Source organism: Lutra lutra, chromosome 9 (assembly GCF_902655055.1).
Source record: "Lutra lutra chromosome 9, mLutLut1.2, whole genome shotgun sequence".
Taxonomy (NCBI): domain Eukaryota; kingdom Metazoa; phylum Chordata; class Mammalia; order Carnivora; family Mustelidae; genus Lutra; species Lutra lutra.
This window is the reverse complement of record NC_062286.1, coordinates 25,932,698-25,957,464: the sequence shown is the minus strand read 5'-3', so window position 1 is coordinate 25,957,464 and position 24,767 is coordinate 25,932,698. Positions and strand designations below refer to the sequence as shown.

At 41.8% G+C, this 24,767-nt stretch overlaps 1 protein-coding gene across 1 annotated transcript; it reads left to right on the top strand.

Annotated features, from left to right (window-relative positions):
- The first annotated feature begins 1,810 nt into the window (after positions 1-1,810).
- Positions 1,811-24,151, top strand: NLRC4 (NLR family CARD domain containing 4). The gene is given in 15 exon segments (XM_053447878.1): positions 1,811-2,046; positions 2,048-2,070; positions 3,314-3,571; positions 3,574-3,659; positions 3,662-3,777; positions 3,779-3,890; positions 3,892-4,065; positions 4,067-4,389; positions 4,391-4,446; positions 4,449-4,597; positions 4,599-5,205; positions 5,208-5,282; positions 11,522-11,692; positions 14,818-14,896; positions 23,756-24,151. Coding segments are annotated over 15 exon segments (2,811 nt in total). The 3' UTR covers positions 24,102-24,151.
- The last annotated feature ends 616 nt before the right edge of the window (positions 24,152-24,767 follow it).

The window sequence follows — 24,767 nt, the reverse complement described above, 5'->3', positions numbered from 1 at the left end:
GCTCAGGGTTGTGAGTTAGAGCTTCACATTGGGTGTAGAGATTACTAAAGTAAATAAGTAAACAAAAATAAATTTTAAAAAATAAAACAGTTGAGTTCAGATGGTGCCTTTCTTTTTTTTTCTTTTTTAGTATTTTATTTATTTATTTGACTGACAGAGATCACAAGTAGGCAGAGAGGCAGGCAGAGAGAGAGGAGGAAGCAGGCTCCCTGCGGAGCAGAAAGCCCAATGTGGGGCTCCATCCCAGGACCCCGGGATCATGACCTGAGCCGAAGGCAGAGGCTTTAACCCACTGAGCCAGCCACCCAGGAGCCCCCAGATGGTGCCTTTCAAACCAGAGAAATCTTGGGGCCTTCAGGAGGAACACATCGATTTGCATTAGTCAAGCTTAAGATTTGAAAACCAGGAGCAGCCTAGTCCAGGAAGAAAACTAGCATAGATGAGTGTCTACGAGTGAAAAACGGAGGAGACATTTCTCTAAGCTATGAAGGGCTGCTGGGGTGCAGTGTGGTCTGCATTTGAGAGTTAGATCTTGGAAAGCCAGAAACAGAAGTGACGCTGCTTCTCCAGGGACTTGGAGTGGTGCCAGAGCTTACCCCTGGTACAGACAACGGTTTTGCTGTGATACTCTAGAGAAGACCAAATTCTATGGGAGGTGAAATGTGCTGCTCCTTTGGGTGGTGACAGAAGGATAATGGCTAAAAATAGTAACTAACATGTATTGAACTGTTCCTTTTATGAGATATGATATAGGAATTCTCATAAGTTCTTAAGTTAAATACTGTTCTCAACCCCATGGTACAGATGAGCAACGGCGCTGGTTCTTACTGTTTAGTCAGAACTGACTGTCGAATTATCATGATTTTTGTTAGCCAGTTGACATATGTTGCTAGCTTAAGATCAGCCCTGGTGAAAATATTTCTTTCTCTTTTTTTTTTATTTAAAGATTTTTATTTATTTATTTGACAGAGATCACAAGTAGGCAGAGAGGCAGGCAGAGAGAGAGGAGGAAGCAGGCTCCCTGCTGAGCAGAGAGCCCGATGGGGGGCTCGATCCCAGGACCCTGAGATCATGACCTGAGCTGAAGGCAGAGGCTTTAACCCACTGAGTCACCCAGGCGCCCCCCGGTTAAAATATTTCTAATGTGGAGATTGGTAAATGCTACCAACCAGGGCCTTTACCCCAGAGAAGAAGTGTGTTCAATACTCAGCAGCACAGCACTGAAATAGGCGCAGAGAGGTTTAGCAGCTTGTCAAGGTTACACAGCTTGTAGAAACCAGCAGATCCCAGGCCAGTTTCATTACTCTAAAGCCCACAGTCTTACCACTAGAGATCCTTTTATAGTGAGGCATAAGACTGCTTCCCTGACTTCATTTCCAAAGAAAAACCATATTGCTCAATAAAGACTCTCAGATTAAGGATGTGGACTTTGCAGAACTTTTCTTGAGGGCCTAGAATTCAAGCATTTGGCATTTTCATAACACAACATGGGTTGGAGGTGGGTGTGGGGAGGGCAAGACCCTACTGCTCTGGCAACAGGCTGCTGAGATGCACATTTTATTTATTTCTTCATTTATTTAAAGATTTTATTTATTTATTTGACAGAGAGAGAGACAGCGAGATGGGGGAACACAAGCAGGGGGAGGGGGAGAAGCAGGCTCTCCGCTGATGATGCGATGTGGGGCTCAATCCCAGGACCCTGGGACCATGACCTGAGTCAAAGGCAGACACTTAATGACTGAGCCACCCAGGGGCCCCAGCACATTTTATATAAATAAATAAATGTGTATATTTCCCCCCCATTTCCTCAATGAATTTCATAAAGGAGGATAGTCGAGTCCTCATTCAAAGGATGGGAATGACTCTTATAAAGCAAATTGTGTATGAGCTATTTGTGTGGAATGTTCTGAATCATGAAGAAATAAAAATCATTTGCTGTGAGAAGGTCAAGCAGGAGGCTGTGAGAGGGATCATTCCCCTGACTTTGAAGAAGGGCTCTGAATCCTATAACCTCTTTCTCAAATGCCTTGAAAAGTAGAACTATCCTGTTTCAGGATTTGAGTGAACAAAGCAAGTATCAACTTTCTTTTTTTTAAATTTTATTTTGTTTTATTTCTTTTCAGTGTTCCAGAATTCACTGTTTATGCACCACACCCAGCACTCCATGCAATACGTGCCCTCCATAATACCCACCATCAGGCTCACCCAACTCTCCACCCACCGCCCCTCCAAAACCCTGTTTGTTTTTCAAGAATCCACAATCTCTCATGGTTTGTCTCCCCCTCCAATTTCCCCCAACTCACTTCTCCTCTCCATCTCCCAATGTCTTCCGTGTTACTCCTTATGCTCCACAAGTACGTGAAACCATATGATAACTGACTCTCTCTGCTTGACTTATTTCACTCAGTATAATCTCTTCCAGTCCCATCCATGTTGATACAAGAGTTGGGTATTCATCCTTTCTGATGGAGGCATAACACTCCATTGTATATATGGACCACATCTTCTTTATCCATTCGTCCGTTGAAGGGCATCTTGGTTCTTTCCACAGTTTGGCGACTGTGGCCGTTGCTGCTATAAACATTGGGGTACAGATGGCCCTTCTTTTCAGCAAGTATCAGCTTTCTTATATCTGTTCTACAAATAGAATAAACTATGAAGAAAACCCATACTCCCAATGAGAGAACATTTGCTCTCCTTTCTCTTTATGTCATTAGGTAGTTTTTGGTTCCGCAGAGGAAAAACTCAGATACTCTCAACAAAAAACTACTAGATTACTTGTCATTGAAGCCAAATAAGTCACTCCATGGTCAGGGATTAAAGATTTAGTACAGTCTCATTTCAAAATCAAACTGGATAATGAAGGCATTCAAGAAGTTAACACGGTCATGGTTCTTGACATTCCTTAGTCCAGTGAAGAATTACTATTTTTAGTAATATTATCAATAAGTAATAAATTTTATTTTGTTTCATGATAGATTTTAATCAAGGTTAAGGGGTGATCTGGGGAAAGTTACCCTTAACCATCCCTCTCAGCCAAATCCCTACTATTCTCACACACTTTCCTTAGCCCTAACACAGGCTCCTCCCATTCCCGTTTGGCTGAGACAAAGATCCTGTGGTGGAAAGGAGGAAACAGAAGGCAAAAAGGGAAGAGTAAATATTTGGAATCCTTTGTGCGGGCTCATACTGGGGAAGGAAAGTCAGATCACCAATGGAAGATCCTCCGCATAACTCCCTCTTCATCCTCGTGAACTCTAAGTTCTGGGGAGACACAGAATTGGGTCCTCTAATCTCACCTCTTCTCTTACAGGGCTTTTTCAGCAGATATCAGAAGAAGATTTAGATGATTTGACTTACAACCTAAAGGATTTATACCATATCCCATCTTTTCTGAACTTCTATCCCCTGAGTGAAGATATTGACATTATTTTTAATTTGAAAAGCACCTTTACAGAAGGTGTTCTATGGAGGAAGGACCATCACCATCACCGAGTGGAGCAGCTGACCCCAAATGGTCTGCTAGACACTCTTCAGAGCCCCTGCATCATCAAAGGGGAGTCGGGCAATGGAAGTCCACTCTGCTACAGCAAATCGACACACTCTGGGCCTCTGGAAAGTGTGGGGTTCTGACCAAGTTCAAATTAATCTTCAAATTAATCTTCTTCTTCCAGCTAGGGTGCAAGGTGGGCTCTTTGCAACTATGTGGGATCAGCTCGTGCATATACCTGACATAAACAGGAAGCCGACTTTCCTGGCCATGCTGCTGAAACTACAGCAGAGTTCTTTTTCTCCTTGGCGGCTACAATGAATTCAGGGCCCAGAACTGCCCAGAGACTGAAACCCTCCTAAAGGAAAACCACTGTTTCCAGAATATGGGTGTTGTCACCCCCCACCACTGAGGGCCTGAGGCACATCAGGCTGTTTGGTGCCCTGACTGCTGAGGGGGTTATGACGGAGGACAGTGCCCAGACTCTCATCTGGAAAGTGCTGACAAAGGAGCATGCTGAAGGTTTGTCGCTCCAAATTCAGAAATCCAGGTGCTTGAGGAGTCTGATGAAGACCCCCTCGCTTTGAGGTCATCACTTGTGTCATCCAGATGGGGGAAAATGAGTTCCACTCTAACACACAAACAACACTGATCCTTACCTTCTATGATCTGCTGATATACAAAAACCAGCACAGACTTAGAGAGGGGGCTGCAGGTGACTTCACTCAGAGCCTGGACCACTGTGGAGACCTAGCTTTGTGCGGGGGAGGAGGGGGCGTGTTTTCCCACAGGTTTGATTTCCAACTGGAAGACATGTCCAGTGTGAATGAGGACACCCTACCGACAACTGGACTCCTCTGTAAATACACAGCTCAACGGTTCAAGCCCAAGGATAAATTCAGGATGCAGGCTCGGCAATTCACTGAAGTCTCAAGAGCCAGAGGAGGTGACCAAGGGAAAGGTCACTTGCAGAAAATGGTTTTCATTTCAGACATTACATCCAAGTATAGCAAGCTGCTCCCGTACACGGCTGGATCACCTACCCAAGCCACCTGGACTGTTTTGAAAGACTTTGCAGGAGTGTATCAAGATGGCAGCCTCCTCGGGCCTTGGGCTCTCCAACACCAAGAAGCCTCTCTGGAGGCAAGAATCTATGCAAAATGTGAAAAACACCACCGTGCAAGAAACTCTGAAAGCCATAAAGATCAATTCCTTTACAGAGTGTGGCATTAATTGATTCTATAAGCATATATCCACATCAGACCTGACTGAGGAATTTGAAGCTTCCTTTTGTGGTAAAAGCTTATATATCAACTCAGAGAACATCCCTGATTATTTATTTGACTTCTTTGAACACTTGATTAATTGGGTCAGTCCTCTGGACTTCGTTAAACTCAACTTCTATGGAGAAGCTCTGGTCTCACGGGACAAGACCACAGGAGACACAAGCAGGCGTGGAGAAGAGTCCTCAGAAACCTACATTCCCAGCACGGCCATGTCTTTGTTCTGCAACTGGAAGCAGGAATTCAAGACTCTGGAGGTCACATTCTGGGACTTCAGCAAGTTGAATAAGCAAGAAATCAGATACCTGGGAAAGACATTCAGCTCTGCTACAAGCCTCAGATTGTGCATGAAGAGGTATGCTGGTGTGGCTGGAAGCTTTAGTTCTGTCCTCGACACCTGTGAGAATGTTCATTTTGTCACCGTGGAAGCCAGTGCCCGCAGCACATCACACCCGTGACAAACCTGAAAACCTGGAGTATTCAGGGCCTCCGGACTGTACGGCTGCCAGGTATTGCAAACATCAGCAGTTTGTTTATTTTTATTTTTTTTAAGATTTTATTTATTTATTTGACAGACAGAGATCACAAGTAGGCAGAGAGGCAGGCAGAGAGAGAGGAAGGGAAGCAGGCTCCCTGCTGAACAGAGAGCCCGATGCGGGGCTTGATCCCAGGACCCTGGGATCATGACCTGAGCCCAAGGCAGAGGCTTTAACCCACTAAGCCACCCAGGTTCCCCGTAAACATCAGCAGTTTAAGCTATAATCAAGCCCGTTGGGGTACCATGGAAATATTAGGTATCATATAGTTTTGCTTTAAACGTCCTAATAGTTTCAACCACATGTCAGGCCTTGGAAGGGAGGTGGGAGGCCTGAGAGAGCCGTCTGTAAGGGGGGAAGGCTGTCATACTGGGAAGCACCAGGGACTATTCCAAGAGCTGAAGCTATAGTTTGACAGAATGGCAATATAATTTGTATGGTTGTGCGTGTGTGTGTGTGTGTGTGTGTGTGTGGTGTGGTAGGTTCAGCTTGTCCTCACTGACCTCTCCCCTCTTCTCAGCATCTCCATTTCTACCCAGCACCCACTGCCTCCTTGCCAAATGATACCCTTGCCCGCTTCAAGACTGGGAGGAAATCCAGCCTGTAAACTAATCACCTGCAGAAGCTGGTAGCTAATTGTGTTACTGGCTTCTTGTCCAGGAAACTGCATAACATACCCAGCCTCACCCCACCCCACAAATTATTCATTTTGAATGAAGATTTTGGAGGGGCGCCTGGGTGGCTCAATGGGTTAAGCTTTGCCTTCAGCTCAGGTCATGATCCCAGGGTCCTGGGATGGAGCCCTGCATCTGGCTCTCTGCTCAGCGGGGAGCCTGCTTCCCCCTCTCTCTCTGCCTGCCTCTTTGCCTACTTGTGATCTCTCTCTCTGTCAAATAAATAAATGAAATCTTAAAAAGAAAAAAAAAGAAAGAAGATTTTCGGAACAGATTTTGTCTAACATGAAGAACTTTTGGGCCTCAGACACAAACATGTGGGGCCAGTCTTCCTGGGTAAAGGGAAGTTTTCCCAAAATTCAAAATGGTATTATAGGTGAATGTCTATCTGTCTTACCTGGGTAGAGCAGCTTGACCTAGGTAGATCAGCCCTGCTGCCTAGAACAGGGGCTACTGGTGGTGTGAAACTCTCAGCTGGAAGGTGCCTTGCTCTTCTTGACTGTAATCCAAGATTACTTTTCAGTCACTAGATTTCCCATCAGGCTCTGCCTCACTTGTCACCCTGTAGAGAAAATTTCATATCACTTAAAAAAAAAATCTAGACTCTGTTGTACAGATAATTTTTGCAACCTTCTCAATGCAGGAATCCCTTCCATAAGATGCTGCATCGTCACCGGGACTTCGTTAGACTAACTTCTGTGTCAGGAAGCTCGCCTCTCCTCTTGATGGCTATTCCTTTGTGCTGATCCTGCAAACTGGTTGTCTATGTGCTGAATTTGGCCTACATGTTGTACAGAATTGTCTTTTGAATGTTTGCCAGTATTTTGTTCTTAATTTTTACAATTTATTTTTTGCGTAATATATTCACATGACCCAAATTATAAAACTGTCTACAAGGAAGTCGCCTTCCCTTTCCCATCCCCTGGTCACGATTCTTCTCCCTGGAGTTGGTAGCATGTTGCAACTGGGAGATTGCAGTGTGAAACTACAGGTTACTCATTTCTCTTGATAATTATAGGTCTGGCAACTGCATGCCCACATCTTCACTTGGTAACAATCAGCTAGAGCTTCCTGAGATGTTCCTATGCTCTGTGGACAAGATACATCATCTCCGTGTGGGCACAGCACCCACCTGTTCTACTTCTTGGAATGACACTATCTCCCTGGCCCTCGTTGACATTTGAGTTTGTAATCAGTGCTCATTCCTTCTTATAGCTAAAATCCAGTGCCCTGCCTTCGGCTCAGGTCACAATCCCAGAGTCCTGGGATCAAGCCCCACATCTGGCTCCCTGCTCATTGAGGAGCCTGATTCTCCCACTCCCTCTCCCTTTCTCTGCTCTTCTGCCTGCTTGTGCTCTCTCTCTCTCTCTCACTGTGTCAAATAAATTTAACAAGTTATAAAATCCAGTGCCCTGTCACTTCTACCCAAGGTTGGTTTCTATTTTTGCCCTCCACATTTCCTCAAAATATTCCTCATTCATCCATTTCTTTGCTGAATAGTGTTGCACGGAATGGAGGTGCCACAGTTAATCTCATCATCACTGAAAGACATGTAGGTTATTTCCAGATTGGATAATTATAAATCGAGCTCCTATAAATGTTCGTATGGAGGTTTTGGTGTGAAAATAAGTTTTCCTTTTTTAGAGAGAGAGAGAGTGGGCATGCCCCAGGTGGTGGTGGTGGGGTGGGAAGGGGATGGAGAGGCAAAGAGCGAGGGAGAGGGAGACAGAGGATCTTGGCAGGCTTCACACCCAGCACGGAGCCCCACCCTGAGATCATGACCTAAGATCATAACCTGAGCCAAAATCAGGAGTCAAACGCTTAACCCACTGAGCCATCCAGGCACCCCTGAAAATAAGCTTCCAGTTCACTTAGGTAAATACCTAGGGGTGGGATTGCTAAGCTATGGGACAAGCACTTATTTAACTTTTTAAGAAACTTCCAAGCTATTTTCCAGTTTGTACCCCTTTACATTTGCAATAGCAATATATGAGAGATTTTGCTGCTCTGAATTCTCACTAGCACTTAATAACCTTTGTGTTTTTATTTTTGTCATTTTATAATTACCCTACAAGAAGAAAAAAAAGCAGAAAACACCAAGGGCTGATGAGGGTGTGGAGCAACTGGAATTCTGGGTATACTGTTATCTCATCATACTTAGCTCATGAAAGTTGACAACTTATCATGGGCTTGTTTGCCAGCTATATACCTCTCTGGCAAAGTGTCTGTTTAAGTTCTCACCTGCTTTTTTTTTTTTTTTTTTTTTTAAAGATTTTATTTATTTATTTGACAGAGAGAGATCACAAGTAGACAGAGAGGCAGGCAGAGAGAGAGAGAGAGAGAGAGAGGGAAGCAGGCTTCCTGCTGAGCAGAGAGCCCGATGCGGGACTCGATCCCAGGACCCTGAGATCATGACCTGAGCCGAAGGCAGCGGCTCAACCCACTGAGCCACCCAGGCGCCCTCTCACCTGCTTTTTAATTGGGTAATTTATCTTCTTAGTGTTGAGTTTTGAGTGTTCTTTATATATTTTGGATACAGGCCCTCTGTCAGACAAGTGATTTGAAAATATTTACTCCTGGGGCGCCTGGGTGGCTCAGTGGGTTAAAGCCTCTGCCTTCGGCTCAGGTCATGATCCCAGGGTCCTGGGATCAAGCCCCGAGTCAGGCTCTCTGCTCTGCAGAGAGCCTGTGCCCCACCACCCCCCGCCTGCCTCTCTGCTTACTTGTGATCTCTGTCTGTCAAATAAAAGAAATAAAATCTTAAAAAAATATATATTTACTCCTAATCTGTAGCTAGTCATTTCAGTCTCCTAATGGCATCTTTCAGAGAACAAACATTCTAGATTTAGCTGCAGTCCATTGCTGCTTGTATGAATCACGCTTTTGGTGTGATTTCTCAGAACTTTTTGCCTAATCCCAGGTCATGAAGATTTTCTCCTATATTTTCTTCCTAAATTTTTTTTTTAAAGATTATTTATTTATTTATTTGACAGAGAGAGATCACAAGTAGATGGAGAGGCAGGCAGAGAGAGAGAGAGGGAAGCAGGCTTCTCGCTGAGCAGAGAGCCCGATGTGGGACTCGATCCCAGGACCCTGAGATCATGACCTGAGCCGAAGGCAGCGGCTTAACCCACTGAGCCACCCAGGCGCCCCTCTTCCTAAATTTTTATGTTTTATAATTATATGTGTGATCCATTAGAGTTAACATTTATGGAAAATATGATGTTTGGATCAAGGTTCATTTTTCTTGCATATGAATATCCAGTTTATTGAAATGACTACTCTTTCATGTTTGAATTGCCTTTGTACTTTCACCCAAAATCACATGGCTGTAATTATGTGGGTGTATTTCTGGACTCTATACTCTTATTGATTGATCATTTGCCAATACCCTTCTCTATCCTTTGCTAATGTCACATAGTGTTAGTAACTGATAGTTTTAGAGTAAGTAATAAAACTGAGTAGTGTTGTTTCTCCAACTTTGTTGTTTTTTTGTTTTGTTTTGTTTTGTTTTCAGATTTGTTCTGTGTGTTTTATTTCCTCTGCCTTTCACATTGTTTATAGTATCAAACTCTTCCTGGGATCTTAGTTGGAATTACACTAAATCTATGGACCAGTTTAGGGAGAACTGACATCTTTACTTTGTTGAATTTTTCAATCTATGAGTATGATTTGTCTTTCATCTAGATTTTCTTTTATTTATCATCATTTTGTAGTTTTATTTTTTTTTAAGATTTTATTTATTTATTTGACAGAGATCACAAGTAGGCAGAGAGGCAGGCAGAGAGAGAGGAAGGGAAGCAGGCTCCCTGCTGAGCAGAGAGCCCGATGCGGGGCTCGATCCCAGGACCCTGGGATCATGACCTGAGCCCAAGGCAGAGGCTTTAACCCACTGAGCCACTCAGGCACCCCCATTTTGTAGTTTTCATCATGTTGATCCTGTATATGTTTATCAGATTTACATGTAACTTTTTCATTCTTTTGGAGCTATCGTAAATAGAATTTTAAAAAATTGGTTGCCAATCATTTATTGCTACTACATAGAAATGCAATTGATTTTTTTTTAAAGATTTTATTTATTTATTTGACAGAGAGAAATCACAAGTAGACAGAGAGGCAGGCAGAGAGAGATGAGGAAGCAGGCTCCCTGCTGAGCAGAAAGCCCGATGTGGGGCTTGAACCCAGGACCTGGGATCATGACCTGAGCTGAAGGCAGCAGCCTAACCCACTGAGCCACCCAGGCGCCCTGCAATTGATTTTTGTCTGTTGATCTTATACTCTACACATTTGCTATACTCACTTCATGTCACCCCCCCAAAATAGCAGGTTTATTGCTTCCTTTCCAATTTGTATTTATTTTATCTTCTTGCCTTATTGCACCGATTATGACTTGCAGGACAGTGTTGAATAGGGAGGGTTGAGAGTGAATATCCTCCTTTGTTCCTGATATTAAGAACAAAGCATTCAGACTTTTACCCTTAAGTATAATGTCAACTGTGGTATTTTTGTGGATGACTTTTATCAGGTTGAGGAAGTTCCCTTCTATTCCTAGGTTGCTGAGAATTCTTATTATGGATGGATGTCAGATGATGTCAAATGTTTTTTCTGCCTCAATATATCCGATCATGCAATTTTTCTTCTTTAGACTGTTAATATCATGAATTATATGGATTGATCAGCAGATACTGAAACAGCTCTGCATTCCCTGTAAGAAGCCCACTTGGTGGTAGTATAACATTCTTTTTATATATGGCTGGAAACCTAGTAATATCTTGTTGAGGATTTTTGCTTCTATGTTCATGAGTGATATATTGGTCTGAAGTTTTCTTTTTTATTATTATTATTATTTTTGAAGTTTTCTTTTAATTTATCCTCTTGGTCTGGGTTTTGTATCATTTAATGACATCATAAAAGGGCTGGGAAGTATTCTCTCCACTTGTATTTTCTGGAAGTGATTTTGTAGAATTGGTGTTATTTCTTCTTTGAATGTTTGGTAGAATTTGCAAGTTAAATTACCTGTGCCAGCAGATTTCTTTTTTGGAAAATTTTAAGCCATAAATTCAATTTCCTCTAAGCACTGTGTTAGCTACAGATTTTGATATATTTTATTTTTATTTCTATAATTTTCAAAATATTGTCTAGTTTTCCTTAATCCATGCTTATTTAGAAGTCTACTGGTAAATTTACAAGTCTTTGGAGATTGTTATTTTTCTGTTATTATTTTCTAGTCCAATTCCACTGTATTTGGAGAACATGCTTTTAGATAAAGAAGACACACATCTCTGACCTTAAAATGGTTTTTCTCATGCTGCTGAGAGAATGACCTTCACATAGGTGACCTTTGTATGGTCCAGGAGATGGGAGAGTGAGTTGAAAAAAGAACAACTCTCTTTGGCTTTTTATAACTCAAGGTCTCTACAGAAAGAACATGGCAAGATCTCTGTGCAATTGTTCTTTGCTTTCTTTTCAGTCCATTAATCAATGCGTAAATCAAATTAACCTGATGCCCTAATGTATTTCCTTTCCAACATTTTGCAGCTGAAGATCTGACAAACCTGAAGAAGATGAGTTTATTTCATACAATGCATTTGTCTCACATTGGGAAGGGAATGGATTACATAGTAAAGTCTCTGTCAACTGAACCCTGTGACTTTGAAGAAATCCAATTAGTCTCCTGCTGCCTGTCAGCAAATGCCGTGAAAACCCTAGGTACTGTTGCCTGCGTTAACTGAATAAGAACAGTGTAAGAGAACATGTGAGGACACAACAGATGTTGGTGAGGATGTGGAAAAAAGGAAACCCTCCTACACTGTCGGTGGGAATGCAAGCTGGTGCAGCTACTCTGGAAGAGTATAGACGTTCCTCAAAAGTTGAAAATAGGAGCTATCCTATGACCCAGCAATTGCACTACTGGGTATTTACCCCAAAGATACAAATGTAGTGATCCAAAGGGGCACCTACTACCCCAATGTTTATAGCAGAGATGTCCACAATGTCCACTGACAGATGAATGGATAAAGAAGATGTGGTATGTATATATATATATAAAATGGAGCCACCAAAAAAATGAAATCTCCCCATTTGCAATGACGTGGATGGAACTAGAGGTGACTCAGTCATTAAGCATCTGCTTTCAGCTTGGGTCATGATCTGAGGGTCCTGGAATCGAGCTCCACATTGGGCTTCCTGCAGGGAGCCTTCTTCTCCCTCTCCCTCTGCCTACCTGCCTGCTGCTCCCCGTCTTGTGCTCTCTCTGTCAATAAATAAACAAAATCTTTTTTAAAAAATGATCTCACCGATATGTAGAATTTCAGAAACAAGGCAGAGGATCATAGGGGAAGAGCGGAAAAAATGAAACAAGATTAAGCTAGAGAGACAAACAGTAAGATCATAGGAAACAAACTGAGGGGTGGTGGAGGGGGGTGGTGGAGGGGTAACTGGGTGATGGACATTGGGGAGGGTATGTGTTGTACTGAGCACTGGGTATTATATAAGACTGATGAATCATAGACCTATACACCTGAAACCAGTAATATATTATATGTTAACTAATTAAATTTAAATAAACAAATGAAATAAAAGAAAATACTGTCCTGCCTTCAGGTTTTTAAGCATTGCATCTATCATATTAAAGGAAAAACATTCCCATTACCTGACAAGGTATATTATGTTAGGAATTGCTCTTGCTAGCCTTAACTCTCTGAAATTCAGCAATGCCTCTCCAATTTTGGGAAATATTTTTAAGGAATGCCTGTTGGGTATTCAAAACATGTAAAGATAAGTGCAACTTTATCTAAATGGGATCACGAATTTCTTTAAGCAACTGTGAAATTATCCTGGAACAAACAGATCTGTAAATGACAGAAGGTTCTACCTGACTCAGGCAGCTGATGGTGGGGGGAAGGTGTCTTCATGCTATCTGTATTAGTCATCGATTTCTATAGAACAGATTAACCACCCCCCGAATAGTGGCTTACAACAAATATAAATATTACCTCGCAATTTCTGTGGGTGAGGAATATGGGAGCTAAGGGGTTCTGGCTTAGGCTCTGTCATGAGGTTGCAGTCCAAATGGTAAATGGGACCGCTGGAGGACCTGCTTTCAAGGCAGCTCCTCAATGGGTTGATGGTTTAATGCTGGCTGTTGGTTGAAGGCCTGTTTCTCATCCCTGGACCTCCCCATAGGCTGTTTGAATGTCCTTACAATATGGCAGCTCACTTCCCTCAGAGCAAGAGATCTAAGAGAGAACCAGTTGGAGGCTACAATGTCTTTTAGAACCTTGGAGGTTTTAGACAGCCTTGGAGGGTAATTTCTGCTTCATCTATTGGTTATCCAAGTCAGCTCTATCCACTGTGGGGAGTGGTACGATACAGGGGAGTATATAGTAGAAGGCAACCATCATTGGTGCCACCTTGAAGGGTGACTAACATACTCTCTAACAGCCTTGACTTCATTTCCCTCACAGATTGTCTGGAATATATTTGTAGTATACATACCATGAAACTTAAAATTTTAGCCAATTTTAAGAGTACAGTTCTGTGGTATTAACTACATTCACATTCTTGAGCAACCATCACCTTCCATCTCCAGGACTTTTTCATCTTCCTGGACTGAAACTCTGTACCTGTTAAAAACTAACTCCCCACCAACTTCTCTTTTTAAAACCTTTTCTCTTAGAGATGCACATGTCTCTAAGTGCTTAGGCTGCTGAGCCTAATAGTGCTTCCCTAACAGTGCTTTCAGTTCTGGATCTTTTCTTCCTTTATTTCCCAACTCTACCTCCATCTCCTTTACCTACTCCCTTAACCCATCAAATCATATAATCCTAGGTGTCATTCTTACAGGTCCCTCCTCTGTTCTTGGTGATATTGGAAGCAGGTGGCTTCTGTGACAGACTAATTAGTTGGCTAATAAATAATCCCTGTCAGATAACTTCATACCTTAAATGAGTTGGAAAGGGTGTGTCTTTTCAAGAGGGCCACTGGAGAGTGCATAGAATTAGAATCAGGGGCACCTGGGTGGCTCAGCCTTTAAGCGGCTGCCTTCCGCTCAGGTCATGATCCCAGGGTCCTGGGTTCGAGCTCTGTGTCAGTCTCCCTGCTCAGTGGGGAGCCTCTTCTCCCTCTCCTTCTGCCTGCTGTTTTCCCTATTTCCCTCTGTCAGATAAATAAAATCTTAAAAACAAAAAGAATTAGAATCAGATGTTGGGGAGATATTTTTTAGGCAGAAGCCTTTTAGCATCTTTCAAATCTTTAAGTAGGTTTCTGCCTGATTTTTCCCACTTCTCAGTCTGGCCAATGAGAGCAGAGAGGAGACGGGATATTTAATGAAGTAAGAACTGAGCTAGCCAGTAAATTGCCCTTTGACTTGGGTTGCCTAGTGCCTGATAGCCTCTACATGGAAATGAGAAAAATAAGCTTAACAGAAGGCAGCTGACTCTTGGAAATTTAGCTGCAACAATGTACCTTCAAATGCAAGTAAAAAAGATATTACAAAATGAACAATCCAATAGGAGTAACTACTTTATTCTCAAAGTGTTTTTATTTTTTTATTTTTATTTTTAATTTTTTAAAAAGATTTAATTTATTTATTTGATAGAGATCACAAGTAGGCAGAGAGGCAGGCAGAGAGAGAGGAGGAAGCAGGCTCCCTGCTGAGCAGAGAGCCTGATGTGGGGCTCGATCCCAGGACCCTGGGATCATGACCCGAGCCGAAGGCAGAGGCTTTAACCCACTGAGCCACCCAGAAGCCCCCTCAAAGTGTTTTTAAGAAGAGTTTATGGAATAATCATGACGTCCCTAATAAAAGATAACATTATTCCTCTTTTATAAAGCAGCAGACCCAGAAGGTTGTCGTACTAAAGCAGGGAAAGGGTTGGAGACAGAAGAGGAGGAGTTGATGACGTGCGGAGAGTGAGTAGGTGCTGGCACTGCTCCCCTCCAGCTGTTTCCTCCACTTTGCAGAGGTATAAAAAGCAGTCTGCTTGTGCTTGAGGCATAAGCTGAAGAGGGAAAGCCAAACATTCTCCGTCTTTGGGCTCTATCAGCTGATGAGACGGCTGTTTAGAGAGGCTCCATCTTTATAAAGTGGTCCAGTGCACTGGTTTTGGGTTCAGACCTGCCCACCCTTTCCACTTGATAGGTGGATGACCTGAGCAACTTAAAAAGCCTCAGTCTGCTCGTCTGTCAAAGGAAAGTCACTCTAATACCAACCATATAAGTAGTTACTGTGCTAATCGCTAATTAAACTAATGCATAGAAAGAAGTTCAACATCGACCTACTGTAAATGCTCAATGAATGGTACTGTTATTTTCTTCTGTGGGTTTCAAAGGGAACCAAATACTAGGTTTATCTTCCTTTTGAAGAGAACCTTTCTCATCTTGCAAAATAAGTAAAATTTATAAAAGTAAAACCTCTCACTTTGTGTTTAAGACTCTTCACAACAAAACCTCAGCTTACCTTCCTCTCCACCTTCATCTTCTTCTTCTTTTTTTTAAAGATTTTATTTATTTATTTGACAGACAGAGATCACAAGTAGGCAGAGAGGCAGGCGGGGGGCGGGGAAGCAGGCTCCCCACTGAGCAGAGAGAGCCTGATATGGGGCTTGATCCCAGGACCCTGAGATCATGACCTGAGCCGAAGGCAGAGGTTTTAACCCGCTGAGCCACCCAGGCGCCCCTCCACCTTCATCTCTGCCATGCCTCCCTCCTTACATGAGGTTCCACCCTCATGGACTTCTTGCTGTTTCCCAAAAATGCCTTTGTACGTGCACTTCCTCTAGAATGTCCTTTACCTTCTCTTACGGTCCCTTTAAGACCTAACTTTAATATCTCCTCCCATGCTCTCTCCTCCATATGCCCTCTCCTCCATACCCCCATATGTAACTTAGCCTCTTGTCTAGAGTGTTTCAAGCTTTTTTTTACTATGACCTTCCATTAAAAATACATTTTATCTCATGATCTCATATTAACACATACACATTAAAAAATTTCACAGAGAGTAATTATCTTATGCTCTGTATGACACAATCTGTTATTTTCTATTTGTTCTGTCCTATTTCACTTAAAACAGATGCTGATTGCAACCCATTAAATTTATTTCATGTTCCTCTAAAGGAGGGTACACCCTGCAGCTTAGAAAAAACAGTACCCTAATCCACATGCCACCAGGATGTCAGCCTAGATCCAGGGCTTGTTTCCATGGTCACTTCTGGCTCTGACTCTCTGCTCCCGGGTGTCTCTGGATTTGGGTCTCCTTGCCTTCTGCAGCGGTTCCTTTCTCCTTCTCCAAGTGATTTGGATGGGGAGAACAGTCACTTGTACTGTCTACAAGAAGGCTCCCGTATAATTGTGGATATAGCAAGTCTACTGAGTGCTTATGGGTAATTGTGAAGGATAATTGTGATAGTTCTGAGCAGCAGATTAGTTAAAGGTAACATTGGCACTTCCAAGCTCTCAAAGAGATATCGAAATGTTTCTGCCAGTTTAGGCTGCAGCTGCTGGTCAGTCGCCATCCATCTCCATCTCTTATAGTCCCCTGTGACATTCTCACAGCCCCCAGTACCACAAGCCAATTTAGGCATTAACATTTTTGGGTGGGGGAGTGGTTTGTGATTTTATTTTTATATTTTTAATTTTTTAATTAACATATAATGTATTACTAGCCCCAGATACAGGTCTGTGAATCGCCAGGTTTACACACTTCACATAGGCATTAACATTTAATGATGGACATATGTGATAGACACCACAGTGGAATGAAGAAAGTGTAACGAGAGACAGATTTTCTAATTAAAGAAAGACTACCTGATGAGATGCAGGGAGAAAATGAGATGTGGATGCGAGGTGTGAAATTAGATACAGTAGTTGGGATGTACTTTCCCGGCAAAATTCTAAGCCTAGGTTGTCCAGCCAGAAAAACATCAGAGTAAACCCCAGGGTAGTAAACATAAGAAAATAAGTCAATGACACAAAAAATAAAAACACACTAAAAAAAAAGTAATAAAGCTTGAAGTTGATTTTTTAGAAAGAGTAACAGAATAAATAAAAGTCAAGCAAGACTGAAACACTTGGCTGGCTCAGTCTGTAGAACATGTGACTCTCAACCTTGGCGTAGTGAGTTGAAGTCCCATGCAGAGTTTCCTTAAAAAAAAAAAAAAAAAAAAAAAAAGCAAGACTGCTCAAGAAAAGATAGAGTGACATAAATAATTTCATTAGTCAAAATGGAGACAGGCACATGAATGTTTGTAGTAGCTTTATTCATTATCACTAAAACCTGGAAGCAATGGAGATGTCCTTCAATAGGTGAATGGATAAACAAACTGTGGTATAGCCATAAATTGTATATTATTCAGTGGTAAGAAGATACAAGCTATGAAGCCATGAAAAGCCATAGAAGAAACTAAAATACATATTGCTAAGTGAAAGAAGCAAGTCTGAAAAGGCCACAAAAGGTATGAAACCAATTACATGGCATTTCCAAAAAAGGCAAAACTATTGAGACAGTAAAAAGTTCAGTGACTGTGGGCATTTACCCAAAGAAAAGAAAAACACTAATTTGGACAGATATATGCACCTCTAGGTCTATTGCAGGATTTTTTTTACAATAGCCAAGATATGGAAGCAACCCAAGTGTCTACTGATGGATGAATGAATAAAGATGGTATATATACACGGTGGACTATTATTCAGCTATAAAAGACCAAAATCTTGCCATTTGCAATATGGACAGACCTCAAAGGTATTATGCTAACTGAAATAAGTCTGAGAAACAAAAATCACAAAAATAGTGATCTAAAATCTGAAAAATAAAACAAATGAACAAACAAACAACAACGAAATTAGAAACACAGTCATAAATACAGAGAACTGGTGGTTATTATGAGAGGGGAGTAAGGTGGGAAGATAGGTGAAATAGGTGAAGGGGATTTAGGAGATTAGAGGAACAAACTTCCAGTTATAAATAAGTCACGGGGATGAAAAGTACAACGTGGGGAATACAGTCAGTTATAGGTGACAAAGAATAACTACTCTCGTCATGAGGAAGATTGTGCAATGTATATAGTTGTCAAATCACTATGTTGTACCCCTGAAACTAATATAATATAATACAATATAATATAATATAATATAATATAATATAATATAATATGTCAGCTATACTTCAATTTAAAGAAAGTTCCATGGTTGTCAGGAGCTCAGGAGGAGGGAAGAAAGGGTTGAACAGGTACAGCACTGAGCATTCTCTTAGGACAGTTCAAATATCCTGCATGATACTGTAACTGTGCATACATGACACTATTCATTTGTTGAACCCCACAGAACTCTGTAGTGCAAAGAGTGAGTCTTAATGTATGCAAAGTAAGCAATCATTTAGCGGGTGCCTGGCTGGCTCAGTCAGAAGAGCATGAGACTCTCGATCCCAGGTCATGAGTTTGTGGCCCACGTTGGGTGTAGAGATTACTAAAAAAAAAAAAAAAAAAGCAACTTAAAAAATCATTTAGGGGTATCTGGGTGGCTCAGCTGGTTAAGCATCTGCCTTTGGTTCACATCATGATCCCACAGTCCCGGGATCAGGCCTCACTTAGCATTGGCCTCCTTGCTCTGGGGGGAGCCTTCTTCTCCCTCTCCCTCTGCCTGCAGCTCCCCCTGCTTGTGCTCTCTCTGTCAAATAAATAAATAAAATCTTAAAAAAAAATCATTTAGGAGGTCTGGGAAACCCAAAGATGGAATGAAGAATGCAGAACATTCTAACTATACTAAAAATTGTGAAACTAGCTCGCTAGGGGATGAGGGGGAAAATGCTGCCCTAAATAACTTTGGCAATGAATGATCTGTAAAACTAAAGGCAAAATAAACTGTACATAAGTGTTATACTCTAACTGATACAGTTATATTCAGTTGGGGTACAAGTTAACAATTTTGATACTGCTATATACATTTACACTGGAATAATTAAGTAAAAGGATGGCAGATGGTGGAAGCCGGGTTTTTCATTGCTGGAGTAGGAATTTATAGCAAGAGGAGGAGGTTGGAAAATCCATGTGGTATAAATTAGAATTGGAGACATCAGTACGGACTCATTTCATGTTTACTTAATATCTATGGTCACATATACATACACACCGTGAGATAATAGAAAGGAAATATTGGTTTCTTACCCCAGTTCCTGGCACAATGCCTGAAACCTCTGTAAGTTCCTAGGTGATAAGAGCACTAGGAGCATCTTTTGTTCCAATGCGGTGACTCTGGATGGGCTCCTGATGGCTCCTGGATGGGGGCTGGTCACAGAGAGACCAAGCCATAATTAGAAGATTGGAATTTTCATTCTCACCCCTCATCCTCCAAAGAACAGAGAGGGGGTAGACACTGAGTTAACAGTTGATCATGCCTACATGAGGAAGCCTTCAAAAACCCCAACAGCACAGGGTTTAGGGAACTTCCAGGTTGGCAGACAAATCCATGCTGGGAGGGTGGCACACCCCAAACTCCATGGGGACAGAAGCTCCTATGCTTGGGATCCTCCCAGACCTTGCCTTAGGTTAACTCTGCATCTGGTTATTCATCTGTATTTTTCAATAAACTGGCAAATGTGATTCCTGGAGTTCTGTAGCCACTCTAGCAAATTAATCAAACTTGAGGAGGGAACATGGGAACCTCCAATTTGTAGCTTAATCAGACAGAAGTTGTGGGTAACCCGGGGACCACCACTTGTGATTGGCAATCTGAAGTGGGATGGAAGCAGTCTAATGGGACTGGGCCCTTGGTCTATGAAACTGGACAAGATTTCCAGGCTGATAGTGCTAGAATTGAGTTAACTTGTAGGACATACACCTAGTGTCACAGAAGTGCATGATGTGGGGAAAAGCTTTCACACACTTGATGACCAGAAGTGTCTGAGTGTTCTGTATGCATAGTTAAAGGAGACACACGGGGAGGAATGGGAGCTAGCATGAATGGAGTTTTTCTTACATGTGTACATACACATATTCTTTGCTCTGTCAGCTGAGAGGACTTAGAAGCAATGACACCTCGGAAGCAAGAAGCACTCACTGTACCCAGATTTTGGATTCTAATACCATTCTCTAATAAAGGGAACCAGGGGGGACAGCTGGGTGGCTCAGTCAGTTAAACATCTGCCTTCGGCTCAGGTCATGATCCCCAGGTCCTGGGATCGAGTCCCACATTGGGCTCCTTGCTCAGCGGGGAGCCTCCTTCTCCCTCTGCCCCTCCCCCTGCTCGTGCTCTCTGACAAATAAATAAAATCTTAAAAATAAAAGGGAACCAGGGCACTTGACAAAATGGCTAATTCTAGGACTAGGGCAGGAAATGTATAAGCTTAGAGCATCATACAGTGCCACAAAAGTAAGGAAGGGCTCAAAACAAAGAATCAAACAAAAGACACCTACAGTAATAGGAGAAAGTCAAAGTGACACAGAAACCAACCGAAAGAGCTCACAGTAAAGCTGCGCAACTGGAACAATAAAATAAATAAAGTAGCATTGGATTATATTCCAAAGCATAAAATAAATATCCATGAATCCATACTGATATAAATTGTTGAATAAATGAGCAATAGTGGGGGAGATAAATCTCCTATGCAAAGCTGCAAATATGTAGATAACTTTGCCCACAAGAAAGTGGATCCTAACTCCAACTACCTAAGTGTAGACTGCCCATAGTGACTTCCTCAGTGCTGGTATAGACATTTCACAGAGGATAAATGGAACACCACCTTAGCCAGTTGATCAAGGTCAACAATAGCTTTGACAGACTGTGTTGATAGTATGTACCCTGGACATATAAGGAAAATGATACTTTACACTCCCGTGATATTCCTTTCCCAATTGCAAAACCCCAATCTAATCAGAAAAACATCAGACAAGTCCTACAAAATACCTGACCAATACTCCTCAAAACTGTCCAGGTAATCGAAAACAAGAAGAATCTGAGAAATTGTCACAAGACAAGAGGTTCTACGAGGAATGTAAGGATACATGATGATTAAATGTAATGTGGTATCTTGGATGGAGTCCTGGAACAGATCCTGGAACTGGTAAAAACTAAGGAAATCTCAATACACTACAGACTTAATCAGGTATCAGTACTGGTTTATTAATTGCAGTGAATATGCCATGCAAATATAAGATGTTAATAATAGCAGAAGCTAGGGGTGGAGTGTATAGCAACTCTGTGTACTATGTTTGCAATTTCCCCATAAATCTAAAACCATTCTAAAAAGAGAGAGTTTGTTTAAAACATCAAAGGCAAGGGTACCTGAGTCGTGCAACTGGGTTAAGCATGTGACTCCTGGTTTTGGCTCAGGTCACGATCTAAAAGTCCTTAGGGATCTTAGGGATGGACCCCTGCATCAGGCTCTAAGCTCAGCATGGAGTCTGAGACTCTCTCTTCCCTGCCCCCCCTCACCCACTCTCTCCCTAAAGTTAACAAATACATCTTTTTACAAAGGTCAAAGGCAAAAAAGGAGTCATATTCTAGATTAATCAGAAGTTTAAAAGATATGGAAATCCATCAACTGTGATATCAAAAAAATTGAAACAAAGAAAACATGTTTTTGGAAAAATATAATTTCCCAAACTGATTTAAGAATTAGGAGAAAATCAGGGCACCCGGGTGGCTCAGTCAGTTATGTGTCTGGCTTTGGCTCAGGTCATGATCTCAGGGTCCTGGGATGGCTCCCTACTCAGTGGGGAGTCTGCTTCTTTCCCTCTCTCTCTGTCTCCTCTTCTTCGTGCTATCTCTCTCTAAAAAAAAAAAAAAAAAGATTTAAATAAATGCATCAAGGATATAAATGTAGGAGCTGAAACGAAAAATTTTGAAGAAAGTCTAGGAGTAAATCTTCATGACTTCAGGTTAGGCAAAAGCTTAGCTATGACAAGCAACACAAATAAGAAATAAGTTGGACTTGGGGCGCCTGGGTGGCTCAGTGGGTCAAGCCGCTGCCTTTGGCTCAGGTCATGATCCCAGGTCCTGGGTTCGAGCCCCACATCGGGCTTTCTGCTCAGCAGGGAGCCTGCTTCCTCCTCTCTCTCTGCCTGCCTCTCTGCTTACTTGTGATTTCTCTCTGTCAAATAAATAAATAAAATCTTTAAAAAAAAAAAGGAATAAGTTGGACTTTATCAAGATTATAAACTGTTGTGCTTTAAAGGGCATCATCAAGAAAGTGAAAAAAGAACCCAGAGAACAGCAGAAGAGGTTTACATGACGGCAAGTTACGCACCTGACAGAAGACTACTGTCTAGATAAAGAACTCTGACAACTCACTGATGCAAAGATAAATAATTCAATTTTTTAAGTAGGCAAAGGTTCTGAACAGACATTTCTCCAAAGAATATATATAAACCATAAAAGATTCTTAATCATAGGAAACAAAGTGAGGGTTGCTGGCCGGGGAAATGTGGTAACTGGGAGATGGACATTGAGGGAGGGCATGTGATATAATGAGCACTGGGTGTTATAGAAGACTGATGAATCACTGAACTCTACCTCTGAAATGAATAATATATGTTAATTGAATTTAAATTAAAAAAAAATCACCTGCAAATATGTGTGTGTGTGTGTGTACCGTCAATAAGCCAGAAAGGATGCTCAAAATCATCAGGCATCAGGGAAATGCAAATCAAAGCCATGATGAAACTCCTCTTCTGAACCACTAGGAATGTTTATAATAAAAAGGACAGATAATAACAAGTGTTAACAAGGGCTTGGACAAATTAGAACCCTTATATCCTGGTGGTTGGAGTGTAAAATAATGCAGCACTTAAAAAAACATTCCAGCTTTAAATTCTTTGTTAAATTCCTTTGAGGTGGCAAAACCCGCTGCTAATAGAGGAGAAAAGCTGCCCTTTAGGGAAGGAGCCTTACATAGAGACAAGAGACGTGGCTGAGTGCATTCCATGCGAGGAAGCAAATGGAAAAGAGGCAGAGGCTGAAAGGATATAAACGTGAGTCCGAGAGAGCAGGGTGAAAAATGCTTACAACCAATAAAGACGGGCTCCTTATGGGAAGGAGGAAGAGAGGAAAGAGGCCCTAGGTATGAGTTAGGTTAGGCACAAGCTTAAGCTGGTATAACAGGAGACCCTCCCACACCATGACTTACAGAAGACAGAACTTTATTTCCCTCTTCTGTAACAGTCCAGAAGTGAGCAGTCCAAGCAGGTGGGTGATGTTCTGTGCAAGCTTTCACACCAAGAAACCTACTTTTTGGACCCCTCCTTTCCTTAGGCTATTGTCTTGGACTTCATGCCTAGGATATCCATCTTCCCTTTGCAGGAGTGCCCTATTCTGAAAGGAATGGAGGAAGTTCCATTAGGGAGCATTAAAAAAAGACAACCCCCAAAACCCAGGTCTGAAAGAGGCTCACTTACTCAAGTTTACAGTTAGGAATATGCCATACCCAAGAAACAATAGTGTTTGGTTCTCAAGAAGAGGAAATGATCTAAGGTTGATGAAGTCTCACTCCAGTTTTGAAAAACTGTGACAAATATTTAACAGCATCTCTTACACCTCAATTTTAAAGTCATCTTCCATTTCCTGGAGGAATCAGGAAAAGTGAAAAAATATATAATTGGCTTATATTGGTCTGCTATACTGGTACCAATTACTATCAGATTTTCTTACACTTTAGGAAAAATGTAACTTGTAAATGTAATGGAGCAGACTCACAATCATTGCCCTACCTGGAGAGCATTCTAGGATTTCTTTAAGCAAAACACAGTCCGAACATAGCCATTTCTCTTAAAAAAAAAAAAAAATTGTTTCACTTCCAACTAACATGCTTACTTCTACTTTTTCATCTAGGTTCATTTTTGAAAAGAAACATTTGAAAAACGTTCAGCAGTTGGATTTGACAGGAAATTATATGAGCAGTGATAGATCGCTTGCCTTCATGAATGTATTTCAGAATCTTAAGCCATTAACTTAGTCTTATTTTTTTAACCTCAGTGCTACAAGATTTTTGCCTGGTACAGCATTAGTCAGGAAACTTAGCCATGTGTCATCGAAGTTAACTTTTGTGCAAAAAGCTAGGCACGTTGTGTGGCAGTTTGATGGTGACGATATTAGTGTCCCTAAAGGTGCTTTTAAACTAGTAACTTAGGGGCACCTGGGTGGCTCATTCGTTAAGCATCTGCTTTTGGCTCAGGTCATGATCCCAGGGTCCTGAGATCAAGCCCCACATTGGTCTCCCTGCTCAGCCGGAAGCCTGCTCCTCCCTCTCCCACTTCCCTTGCTTGTGTTCCCTCTCTCGCTGTGTCTCTGTCTGCCAAGTAAGTAAATAAAATCTTAAAAAAAACAACAACAAACAACTAGTAAATAAAGGCCATCATGAGCCCATGAATGCTCTGGGTAACCCATTACTTTTAGCCTGGTGACTTAGTAATCTTTGCTCATCCAGTGCAAGAGTCTGAAAGTCTCTTTAGCAACCCATTAGATAACCTAAAAATGATCCTTTCTCAACAGTGTCGGCCTAACTTGCCCTTTCCAAACTTTTTCTTCCTTTCCTGATAAGAGGATGATGTGTGACATCATGACCTCTAGCTGTCCTTTTCCATGGAAATTTACTTCCTTAGTTTCATCATTCAGAAAAAAAAAAAAAAAAAGGAGGAGGATGCCAGGAAAATAAGACCTAAGAAGAGGAGGAAGTGGGAGGGAGTTCCATCTGACAACATGTGCAATAGTTCTGTGTCTTATCACAAGTATGATTACTAGGTACTTGAAGGGATCATTTGTTTATCCTTACGTTCCCTTTGGTCTCAAGAATAGG